Source organism: Physella acuta, unplaced genomic scaffold, assembly GCF_028476545.2.
Source record: "Physella acuta isolate Inbredline_101_S28 unplaced genomic scaffold, ASM2847654v3 ptg000125l, whole genome shotgun sequence".
NCBI lineage: Eukaryota > Metazoa > Mollusca > Gastropoda > Physidae > Physella > Physella acuta.
In genome coordinates, this window is record NW_026731644.1 from 225,107 (window position 1) to 237,393 (window position 12,287).

At 41.9% G+C, this 12,287-nt stretch overlaps 1 protein-coding gene across 2 annotated transcripts; it reads right to left on the minus strand.

Annotated features, from left to right (window-relative positions):
- Window positions 1-4,197: 4,197 nt before the first annotated feature.
- Window positions 4,198-10,686, minus strand: LOC131934971 (uncharacterized). Of its 2 annotated transcripts, none has more exons than XM_059291244.1 (7): window positions 10,496-10,686; window positions 7,957-9,140; window positions 7,313-7,444; window positions 6,784-6,986; window positions 6,029-6,230; window positions 5,251-5,422; window positions 4,198-4,707 (listed from the first exon to the last, which is right to left on the minus strand). In XM_059291244.1, the coding sequence occupies exons 2-6, from the start codon at window positions 9,130-9,132 to the stop codon at window positions 5,258-5,260; spliced, it is 1,878 nt and encodes a 625-aa protein (XP_059147227.1). In that variant the 5' UTR covers window positions 9,133-9,140; window positions 10,496-10,686; the 3' UTR covers window positions 4,198-4,707; window positions 5,251-5,257. The 2 variants fall into 2 exon arrangements, with proteins under 2 accessions (XP_059147227.1, XP_059147228.1); XM_059291245.1 differs by lacking the exon at window positions 10,496-10,686 and adding an exon at window positions 9,452-9,607.
- Window positions 10,687-12,287: the final 1,601 nt, after the last annotated feature.

Consider the following 12,287-nt stretch of genomic DNA (forward strand, 5'->3'; position numbering starts at 1 on the left):
GGTGGGAGAACTTGTACTTACTTTAACTGCTCCTGACGATACTTCAGCTGTATGTAGATGGGTTTTAAACAACTGGCAACATGAGAACTCTGTCAATAAATCTAGACGCATCCCTGCTTACACTAGACCGTCCATGCTTACACTAGACGCATCCCTGCTTACACACTGCTTACACTATGCCCGTCTTCACGACAACCACCTCAGCACCCTCGAAATACCACTGATTATAATTGCGCGCCTAATTAGCATTTGAAGGCGCAGATTCACCTCATCAAATAAGGTGCCATTTGAAAAGTTTGACATACCAAGTTTTACCCCAGCCTGCCCCCACCCTACCCCACCCCAGCCTGTTAAAAATGACCAGTTCGTGTTTCACGTGACACCCTGCCCCACCCTGCCCCACCCCGCCCCACCCTGCTAAACGATGACTCCAGCTAAAACTGCGGTTGAAGTGTTTGATGGGCCCAGCCCTAAAATGAATCTAGAAAATTCCAAGCTAAAATAACATTAGCAGCTCCCAAATATAGGTCACGAGCACAAGTTGTTTTTGTATCACCTACAAATGTTTGAGGCTCTATTCAGGTGGTGCTCTTTGAACCCAGCTCATTTGCATAGGTCATAGTTGATTGATTACATCATCAGTACGTCATGATATCAACGCCTCATATTTCAACATCAACTTCTGACGTATTTCCTAAGGACCCCACATCTACCTCAACACCTCGCATCTACCTCAGCACCTCATGGCATACACATCACCACTTCACGACATCTAACTCAGCACCTCACGACATCTACCTCAGCACTTGACATCTACCTCAGCACCTCACCACATCTACCTCAGCACCTCACGACATCTACCTCAGCACATGACATCTACCTCAGCACCTCATGACATCTACCTCAGCACCTCACGACATCTACCTCAGCACCTCACATCTAGCTCAGCACCTCGAACCTACCTCAGCACCTCATGACATCTACCTCAGCACTTGACATCTACCTCAGCACCTCATGACATCTACCTCAGCACATGACATCTACCTCAGCACCTCATGACATCTACCTCAGCACCTCATGACATCTACCTCAGCACATGACATCTACCTCAGCACCTCATGACATCTACCTCAGCACCTCACGACATCTACCTCAGCACCTCACATCTAGCTCAGCACCTCGAACCTACCTCAGCACCTCACGACATCTACCTCAGCACTTGACATCTACCTCAGCACCTCATGACATCTACCTCAGCACTTGACATCTACCTCAGCACCTCGAACCTACCTCAGCACCTGATGACATCTACCTCAGCACTTGACATTTACCTCAGCACTTGACATCTACCTCAGCACCTCATGACATATATCTCAGCACCTCACACCTATCTCAGCACCTCACGACATCTATCTCAGCACCTCACATCTACCTCAGCACCTCACAACATCTACCTCAGCACCTCACATCTACCTAAGCACCTCACAACATCTACCTCAGCACCTCGCATCTACCTCAGCACCTCATGACATCTACCTCAGCACTTGACATCTACCTCAGCACCTCATGACATCTACCTCAGCACCTCACATCTACCTCAGCACCTCACAACATCTACCTCAGCACCTCACGACATCTACCTCAGCCCCTCAGCACCTCACGACATCTACCTCAGCACCTCACATCTACCTCAGCACCTCACGACGTCTACCTCAGCACCTCACATCTACCTCAGCACCTCACAACATCTACCTCAGCACCTCACGACATCTACCTCAGCACCTCACATCTACCTCAGCACCTCACATCTACCTCAGCACCTCACCACATCTACCTCAGCACCTCGCGACATCTACCTCAGCACCTCACAACATCTACCTCAGCACCTCTCTTTGGACCTATAAACTATTAAAATTATATTTTAGGCTCGTCGCTCATCCTTTAATTGAAGGGCAGATAACAGTGAGATATAAATATTTCATCTGTTAGGGAGAGAATTGGGTTGTTTCCCTTTGACAAGTTTAAAAACCACATATTTAGTGATTCAATAAAAAGACTCATAAAAAGTTGACTTATTATATAAAAATTTTGGTTTCCATTTTGATTTTCCGTTGTTTTTTTTCAATACTGCAAATGTAAAACAAATAAAATAATTAATTCAGTAGCATTAATAGTTTGTGCTAACTTTAATACCTAGGTGTGTGCCTTTGATCCTGTATATCAGGGGGCTTTATATAAAATATTATATAATATTAAATGGGGTAGGTTGTAATCAGAAGGGTAATATATGTAACAATCGGTAGCAGCGTCATGGTTTGTGACTGGACTTAAGGAGGTTTAGTTTGACCAAAGCAGAATTTGTAGGTCCTTCAGTCAAAGCTATAGATTTTGAAACCATAAAAGTAGACATACCACAAGTAGTGCTTTTTACTTGCATCACCGTGTCTTAATAGATAGGGGAAGTTGGGGTTTATTTATATACCGACTAAAAACGTTTGTATAGTCGGCACTGTTTTTGATCTTTCGCACAAGGTGAATGAAATATTAAATACACGCACATTGCTAAAAGATATTAAACGGTTCAATGTCAAAAAATATTTTCGCTTAGATTATAAGAAAAAATAGATAAAAATTTTAATAACAGTAGGGTCGAAAAAACTAAATCAAAATATTTAATGATTTAGCCAGGAGAAGTAATTTAAAAAGAAATTTAACTCAGGCTAAAAAAATATGAATACAAATTCCGCGGACGTGCAAGAGGAGAATATTGTTAGATTGATATTTGAGTTATGTTATGCGTTTGGGTTAGCGTTTTTATTTGTGTTTTTTGTGTTTGCATTTGTGTTTGCGTTTGCATTGTTTTTGTGTTTGCGATTTTGTCCGTATTGTGTTTGCGCTATCTTTTGTGTTTGTGTTTGCGTTTGTTCTTTCTTTTGTGTTTGTGTTTGCGTGTTGCGTTTTCTTTTGTGATTGCGTTTTGCTTGAGTTTGTGTTTCCGTTTGTGTTTAGCTTTCTTCTGTTACCAAGTTGGTACATTTTAAAAAGATTTACCGTGGCGGAGTATGCAGCTAGTATATATATATAATATATATATATATATATATATATATATATATATATATATATATATATATATATATATATATATATATATATATATATATATATATATATATATATATATATATATATATATATATATATATATATATATATATATAAAGCAAAGTAGTCGGGTGCCCGCGTTTTTTCCCTAAGGGTTCAAGTCCTCTTTCTTTCCCTTGAGGGTTCCAGTCCTCTTTTTTTTTCCTGAGGGTCCCAGTCCTTCTCCTTTCCCCTGAGGGTTCCAGACAAATGCTGATATTCTCATGGTGTGGGCTGGAATGTTGTAGTATGTTTGTGGGCTTGCTCTCATGTCCCAGTATGTGGGATGTGATGGGCTGTGGTGGGATGTGGTGGGATGTGGTGGGATGTGGGGCTGTTGCCACATGTGGTCGTGTGATATTTTTTTCTGGCAATCTTCAGGATTCGTCGTGGCCATGCAAAAGACTGTTGCCTGTTATTTGATTATGTAATCCTCCAGGTCTGAGGGCATTTTAGCAGTGATGTCGTGTGTTTAAAGATTCTTATCTTTGTCTGATAAGCAATACATCTTAACAAACGTTAGAGGCTCGTAGTGAATTAAAATAATAATAAGATGATGTTCGTGGTAAAAGTGTTACGTCACCTGTTTCAGTTATATCAAATGTGACACAAACACCCCAGACAGGTGTGACAACTTCCTGTCACATGTCTACATTGTCGGCCAAATTTTAAAAAGGCGACTTGAGTATTTATTTACCTGCATCTACAATCTGATTTTTTTTTAAGTATTTTTCTCTGAGCTTTTTGACTGAACACACCATCTCTTTGTTTAGCAGCTGTACCAATTGTTTAGTTATGCTGATGTTTTGTCAGTAAATGACACTAAGTGTTGCCTCTCCCCCCCCCTCCCCCCATAGTGACGTCACTGAATTCTGTGTACATGTTTGTTTATAAATTTATTTTTGAACATTTTCTCTATTGAAACGTTCGCCTCAATCCAACAATACCTGTGAAGATTTTAACGTGGATAAAGTCCACTATTTCACCAGAGCCAAAATTCCTTATCTATGATTACAATGGATGGTGATGACAATCTAAAATGAGGAGAAGACCTTATAGAAATGTTAAGTGGTTTATTAAATCTTTTGATTTCCAATATCAATAAGTTTAATAATTAATTAATTAATTAATACAAAAGTAACAAGTGAAACAATATGAACATTGAGTGAGCAAAGACCGGTGTATCACGTGACAGCACTAGCTATGTTAGCTGGTTTTTACATTAGACGAGATGTGAAATCATTAGACACCAGATTTTAATGAAATGTAAATCTATAATACACAATACAAGGTACACAAAATATATTTTTATTCTTCGTATTTTACGTTTATTGAGATCTAATTTTTAAAGTTATAAAGTACATTTGTTTAAAAAAATATATTTAAAATCTTTTATTTATCGAAATAGAGATATTTGAAACAAGAAATATCACAATAAAAAATATTTTAGAGAAAATTTTTAAATGTGGATGAAAATCGTCAAGCGATACTTTTTTCAGTGGTCGACTTGACATGAGACGTGAAACTTGACAATTGATCACCTACGTGAAACCGAAATGTGATCTGAAATAGATGAATTGGAAATATGTGGTTTTATTCAATTGGAATTATGTGGTTTCATTCACTTTGAAGTCATTCAAGTGCTTACACGGATGTGTTTTTAATTAAGTATTTTTTTTTAAATGTGTTATTAGTTTTTGTGGACATTGACATAACAAGTCTTTTCTGAGATTGGCCCAACAAAAGTGTTGCTGAAGGTGGAGCTAAGAAAAGACTTACCCAGCCTCTACCAGTGGTTGTTGAAACTGGAGCTAAGAAAAGTGTTGCTGAAGTTGGAGCTAAGAAAATACTTACCCAGCCTCTACCAGTGGTTGCTGAAGGTGGAGCTAAGAAAAGTGTTGCTGAAGGTGGAGCTAAGAAAAGTGTTGCTGAAGTTGGAGCTAAGAAAAGACTTACCCAGCCTCTACCAGTGGTTGCTGAAGGTGGAGCTAAGAAAAGTGTTGCTGAAGTTGGAGCTAAGAAAAGACTTACCCAGCCTCTACCAGTGGTTGTTGAAACTGGAGCTAAGAAAAGTATTGCTGAAGTTGGAGCTAAGAAAAGACTTACCCAGTCTCTACCAGTGGTTGCCGTTCCTCCTGTACTCGTTGACGCTCTGCTCGAGGTCAGCCATCATGTCCGTGTACTGTTTGGCCGCCCGGCACATGATGGTCACAAGGTCCTCCAGGGCGCTCTTCAGCTGGTCGTGTTGGTCCAGGGCGGAGAACTCTTCAGCTTTTCTCTGTGGGGGGAGACAGGTCATATGAGGGTCAGGTGGGTGGGGGGGAGACAGGTCATATGAGAGTCAGGTGGGTGGGGGGAGACAGGTCATATGAGGGTCAGGTGGGTGGTGGGGGGAGACAGGTCATATGAGGTCAGGTCAGGTGGTTGGAGCAGGGGCGTTGGTGTGGGAGTCAGTTGAAGTAGGGGGAAATTGGTGGGGGGGGGGTCAGTTGGGAGGTGTGGCACAGGTGTGAGGGTCAGTTGAGAAATGAGGGTCATTTGATGTGGGGGGCATCGGTGTGAGTGTCAGATGGGAGGTGTGGGAGATATGTGTGTAAGGGTCAGTTGAGGTGGAAGGTACGTAAGTGTGGGGCGACATAAGTGTGAGGGTGGACATTGGTGTGAGGGTCAGAAGGTTTGAGTCAGTTGGGGGTACGGGCAACATTAGTTTAAGGGTAACGTGAGGTCGGGGGAAATTTTTTAGTTTAGTTATCGAAAAACTCTAATTATGTATTAGACAATTTATATCCCCACCCGTGTAATAGATGAATGATTATTCCCACCCCGTGTACTAAATGAATGATTATTCCCACACCCCCCCCCCCCATGACTCTATAAAACCCACCTTCATGTCTTCTGGGCTGAAAGTGTCCATATCATCCATCTCGCTGTCGGTGCTGTTGTCGTAGTTTGTCACTGAGGTGTCGTTGTTGTCGTAGCCGTAGGAGTCCTCGTCGGTGGTGTCGTTTCTTGCACCATCAACCATGTCTCCTTCATCGTCGTCATCATCAGCGGCATCGCCGTTAGCGAATTTGCCATCAGCGATCCTGCAGAGATAAAGCGGTTTTTTTTTAACTTGTTCAACTCTTTTAGCCTGGGTTTTATATTTGTTTGGTTAATATGGAGTTATATGTGGAGTTATGATCTAAATCATTTCATACAATATTTAATCACATATATTGATAAATGCTAATTCATGCCTCTTGGTATGTGTTCAATATTATTTCTGTATGGCGTCTCTATTACCTTAACCTCACCTATATTTGACTTCATAACTCTTCGTGATTACATTTCTATAGGGCTCTCATGAGACCCTATGACACTCCCTTGACATTCATATGGCTATGTATGACTTTGTGTGACTTTTTGGGACATTTTACTCTTTTGTATAACTGTGTTGGACCTTTGTGTGACTATGACTAAATGTGACTGCATGACTTAATGTGACTGCATGACTAAATGTGACTGCATGACTTTAGTGTGACTGCATGACTTTAGTGTGACTGCATGACTTTAGTGTGACTGCATGACTTTAGTGTGACTGCATGACTTTAGTGTGACTGCATGACTTAAGTGTGACAGCATGACTTGATGACTTACTTTTGCAGGAGTTTCTTGGACCTGGAACATGGGCAGTCGTCCAGCAGGTGCTCGATGATTGAGTGGGTGAAGCTGAGTTTCTGCTCCTCGTATTCCTCGGTCAGATTCTGGAGCTTCTGGGTCAGCATCTTCTTGATCTGGACACGCTCCATCTCCCGTCTGATGGCGTCCTTGGCTTCACGCTCTTCGCGCTCTTTAATTTCCTGGTTCATTAGTGAATAATTAATGAGTTACACGCTCGCGTGAGGATTGAGACGATTGACCGGATTCTAAGCTGAGTCCTCCAACTGACCTTCGTCTTGACCCCACCATCTGACCCCACACAAAGTGGCCTTCACATTGACCCCAGTATCTGACCCCACGAGCTGACCCCACCATCTGACCCCACCATCTTACCTTCACCTTGACCCCCCTCCCACAAACTGACCTTCACCTTGTCCCCACCATCTGACCCCACCAACTGACCTTCACCTTGTCCCCACCATCTGACCCCCACAAACTGACCTTCGCCTTGACCCCATCAACTGACCTTCATCCTGACAAACTCCTTAAACTGCAGGACGTGTCCACGAACGTAGTCCTCATATTCCTCATCCTCGTCCCTGTCCCTCCTGTCCTGTCTCTTGAGCCACTCCTTGAACTGTGAGAACATCCTCCTCTTCTGTTACACACAATCAAGATATCAGTCACCATTTATCTTCATTTTGTTGTTAAGCTATACAGTCTTACCGTAATTAATGTAATAACCCGTGTTACTAAACTTATCTACCAAATGACTGAAAGACGAATTTATGCCCAGAACACACCACCTAAACAAAACACAACACCTAGACACAACAAAGCAGGACCTAAACGCCAAATTAAGACACAAATTAACTACCACGCCTGTGGTCCGCGAGTTTGATCCGTCTAGAATACTCTAGATCAATATTGTCTCGCTTCTGGATTTTTAAAAAAAACAGGACCGCGGAACAGGACCGCGGCTCTGCCACTTTCATACCCAATTGACCGGAAGTTCGCCTAGAAAACTTCCGATTTTTAAAAGACCGATTGACAAAATTAAGATAAAGAAATCATTTCAGCTGCTTACAAATTAACTTAGGAAATGAGATAAGATTTAGAGATTGCTAGATTGATAAATGATTGACGGAGACAGGTGACGGACTGACTCACCTTATCATCATCGTCGTCCCTCTCCTCACTGTCGTCCCTTGACCTGTGTCTTGAACCTCTCCTGTCGGAGACTTCATCATCTTGAGACTGGTCGGGCTGGTCATTTTGGTCATCGCCGGTCTGGCCATCGTCGGTCTGATCATCTTCGTTCTGGGCATCGTCGGTTGGGGCATCGTCGGTCTGGTCCTTGTCATCATCGCGCTTGCCACCTCGGCCTTGACCCCTCTTTCCCCAGCCCATGGGCTTGTCGTCACCCCAGCGTTTGTCGCCAGATTTGCCTCCCCTGCGTGGGTGTCTTCTGTCGTCGTCGCCAGACTCGTCATCATCAGAGCCTCGGGACCGTCTGCCGCCTCGTCTGCCTCTCCTGTCGTCATCAGAATCATCTTCCTCGGAATCTCTGGAACCTCGGCCACCTCTCCTGGAGCCGCCTCTTCTTCCACTTCCGGTGTTTCCGTTGTCATCTTGGCTGTCGTCTTGAGAAGTCTGACCTTGAGATCCGCCCTTGGTTGAGTTTTGGCGTGGTGGTGATGGGGTTGTGTCCATGGAGCCATCATTGTTGTCTGCTGGCTCGTCTGTTGTGTCATCTTGACCAGTGCTTGGGGATTGGTCCTCGTTGTCGTCATCCTGCTGCCACCTCTTGCCACGCCCACCACTTGATCGTCTTCCTGAGCCCCGCTTCTTGTCTCCCCATCCGTTGGATTCCTCTTTATCTCCCCAACCGTTGGATTCTTGCTTGTCCCCCCATCCATTGGATTCTTCACGGTCTCCCCATCCTACAGCCTTGCTGTCTCCCCATCCTTTGGAGTCTTTCTTATCTCCCCATCCTTTGGAGTCTTTCTTATCTCCCCATCCTTTGGAGTCTTTCTTATCTCCCCATCCTTTGGATTCTTCCTTATCTCCCCAACCTTTGGATTCTTCTTTACCTCCCCATCCTTTGGATTCTTCCTTATCTCCCCATCCTTTGGATTCTTCCTTATCTCCCCATCCTTTGGAGCCTTGCTTCTCTCCCCAACCTTTTCCGTTGTTTCCTTTCTCGGAGGAATCATCGTCCTCACCAAATCCGAGGTCTTTACCCCATCCTTTCTCTTTGATCTCCTTCTCTACCTCATCCCACATGCGGTGGAAGTCCCCAGCCAACACCATTGGCACCACCAACAGAACGAAGAGCAGCTTCATCGTAATGTCTGGAATCAAGAAATTAATTCGTCAGTGGGGAATTTGACATTGATAGAGTAGGCTGGTGACGTTAAGATAGAAATGTTTTCAGATTTTTCAGTAAACTTAACTCGTTACAATGACAAAAATCTCTCACAGTACGCCTGTTAGGTTCTAACAAGCAAATGAGAAATGACATTTTTAAAACGAGCAAATGAAAAAGTACATTTTAAAAACGAGCAAATGAGAAAGGACATTTTTAAACGAGCAAATGGGAAAGTATATTTTTTAAAACAAGCAAATGAGAAAGGACAATTAATTTGCCAAGGCAAGTGCTTACCTTTTTATAAGAAGGTCTGAATTGTATAACTAAAACAATTATTTGAATTCCAACTTGGAGAATTTTTAAAAGGAGCAAAACAAATGTATTTTATCAGAACAATGTATTTTAAAGGAGTTGAAACTACTACTTCAGAATGTAAAGACATGGGGAGATTTTGTTTAAACCCGGCTGTACAAATACCTTTATTGGTCTAGTATCAAATGGCAAGCCAGGACTCAATGTGATCTTGAGAAACCAAATACAGATCCTGTTTGCTTAGGGACCATCAAGAAGCAGACGTTAGATCAAGGGAGGCCATGCACCAGCAGACGTAAGAAAGATTTAACTGCACCCACTTCTAGAAGACTCATAAAAAAATCTCCACACACAAAAGTTTAATAACTGCCACCATCTTAAGGCCTGCCAGTCGTCTGCTACTGGTGTGTCTGTGACAGTGTCAAGGATCCTCAAACGGTTTACAGCAACAAGTTCAACTTTCTCTTTTAGCTAGTCCAACACGCTGACCAATACTTACATCCGATTTTAAACTTGACCATTACATGTTGATTATTGCAGCGCTTTAAATACGCTTCGGTTTCGATATGTGAATTTTCTTAATTAATGAGTGATTTGTAATTTAAGAACCTTCGCTCATGAAGGTCGGTGTTACAAGGTGTGTCTGATGTATTTTATCTCTTACCTATGTAAACATCTATTTTAAAACCAGCTGGCTTAGTGGGGTTTTTTTAATGTGTTCTTTTTCGGACCGGCATATTCGACGTTTTACTTTATTGAAAACTCTATGATATATATATATATATATATATATATATATATATATATATATATATATATATATATATATATATATATATATATATATATATATAATATATAATATATAATATATATATATAATATATAATATATATATTATATATATATATATATATATATATATATATATATATATATATATATATATATATATATATATATATATATATATATATATATATATATATATATATATATCCTAGATGTTATCTAATAAATTCTTACCTGCTGTCTTCTCGTACTTTATCCACTAATTGAGGCAATCAAAGAATCAAGACCGATGAAATAGCTCAGCTCCAGCCTGTGATTCCTGGTTTTATAGCTCGGGCTGCTTCAGTTCCAAAAGCTCCAGGACCGGCACAAAAGGCCCCTCCCACCTACAGACCGAGAGGTTTTAAGACATTGAATACACCCCTGCGGCCATGTTTGGAGGGCAATGATTTACGTCGTTCCTGTTTTTAATGTGAATGGAGCAGCGGTCTAAAGGTTTTTTAATGCGCTTGGCTAAGTGTGAATACATTTCGTGATGGGCCTTTTGAAAAGGTTTCAATGGTGCGCGGGGTGTCTAACAGTAAGTTGCGGCACTGCCGATTAGTGCTTCATTTAACACTGCAGCGTGGGATGTATATCTTAAGATTGTAAAGATTGTGATTGCATATTGGAGGTTTGGGATTGTGTGAGGTGATGGGCTGAGTTTGGTGGGTTTGGTCCGTTAGCGATAAAGTAAAACTTTTTTCAATTATTTTGTTTTTAATTTCAAGGGGCCCGTGTCGCAAGAACAGCTTGTTGCGCAACCCTGTACCGTACAATCCCTTCTAGACTAGAACACTAGATGGTTGTACAACCCCCTCTAGAACACTAGATGGTTGTACAACCCCCTCTAGACTAGAACACTACATGAATGTACAACTCCCTCTAGACTAGAACACTAGATGGTTGTACAACCCCCTCTAGACTAGAACACTAGATGGTTGTACAACCCCCTCTAGAACACTACATGAATGTACAACCCCCTCTAGACTAGAACACTAGATGGTTGTACAACCCCCTCTAGACTAGAACACTAGATGGTTGTACAACGCCCTCTAGACTAGAACACTAGATGGTTGTACAACCCCCTCTAGACTAGAACACTATATGGTTTTACAACCCCCTCTAGAACACTACATGGTTGTACATCCCCCTCTAGACTAGAACACTAGATGGTTGTACAACCCCCTCTAGAACACTACATGAATGTACAACCCCCTCTAGACTAGAACACTACATGAATGTACAACCCCCAATAGAACACTAGATTGTTGGATGAGTCAGTGGATTCACGTGTGAACACAAAAGGGCGTGGCACCAGAAAACGGCTGACTATAACGCGATGCATTTCTCAATCCTGCCACCCTAGGTTGTCTTTGATAATCTGACTATTACCCGACTAATATCTTGGATACTTTATCTTAACAAGACCAATATCTTGGATACCTTATCTTAACATGACCAATATCTTTGATGGCCTGCGATTTTGGATGTCCTCTTTCAGAAACAAATGGTTTCACATTAGGTCTATCTATCTACTTAGCTCCCAACTCGTTAAATTCTACCGTAAATATTTCCCAAATCGTCAAATTGTACCGTAAATATTTCCCAACTCGTCAAGTTGTGCCGTAAATTTTTTTCAAACACATGTCAAATTTTACCGTAAGTATTTGTGACACTTTGGTCATGAGCATGGGCTGTAGTAAACGCACCTGTGATGAAGTGATATATCACATCCACCCATCACATCAATTCAACACATCCACCCATCACATCCACCCATCACATACACCCATCACATCCACCCATCACATCCACCCAACACATCAACCCATCACATCCACCCATCACATCTACCCATCACATCCACACATCACATACACCCATCACATCCACCCATCACATCCACCATCACATCCACCCATCACATCCACCCATCACATCCACCCATCACATCCACCCATCACATCCACCCATCACATCCACC

Bases quoted from the DNA above. Each gene is read 5' to 3' on its own strand.
- LOC131934971 (XM_059291244.1), bottom strand. From the start codon at position 9,132: ATGAAGCTGCTCTTCGTTCTGTTGGTGGTGCCAATGGTGTTGGCTGGG. The intron at 7,445-7,956 runs GTGAGTCAGTCC...TGTGTGTAACAG, and splicing joins GGGACGACGATGATGATAAG to AAGAGGAGGATGTTCTCACA. The intron at 5,423-6,028 runs GTGGGTTTTATA...CTCCCCCCACAG, and splicing joins TCAGCCCAGAAGACATGAAG to AGAAAAGCTGAAGAGTTCTC.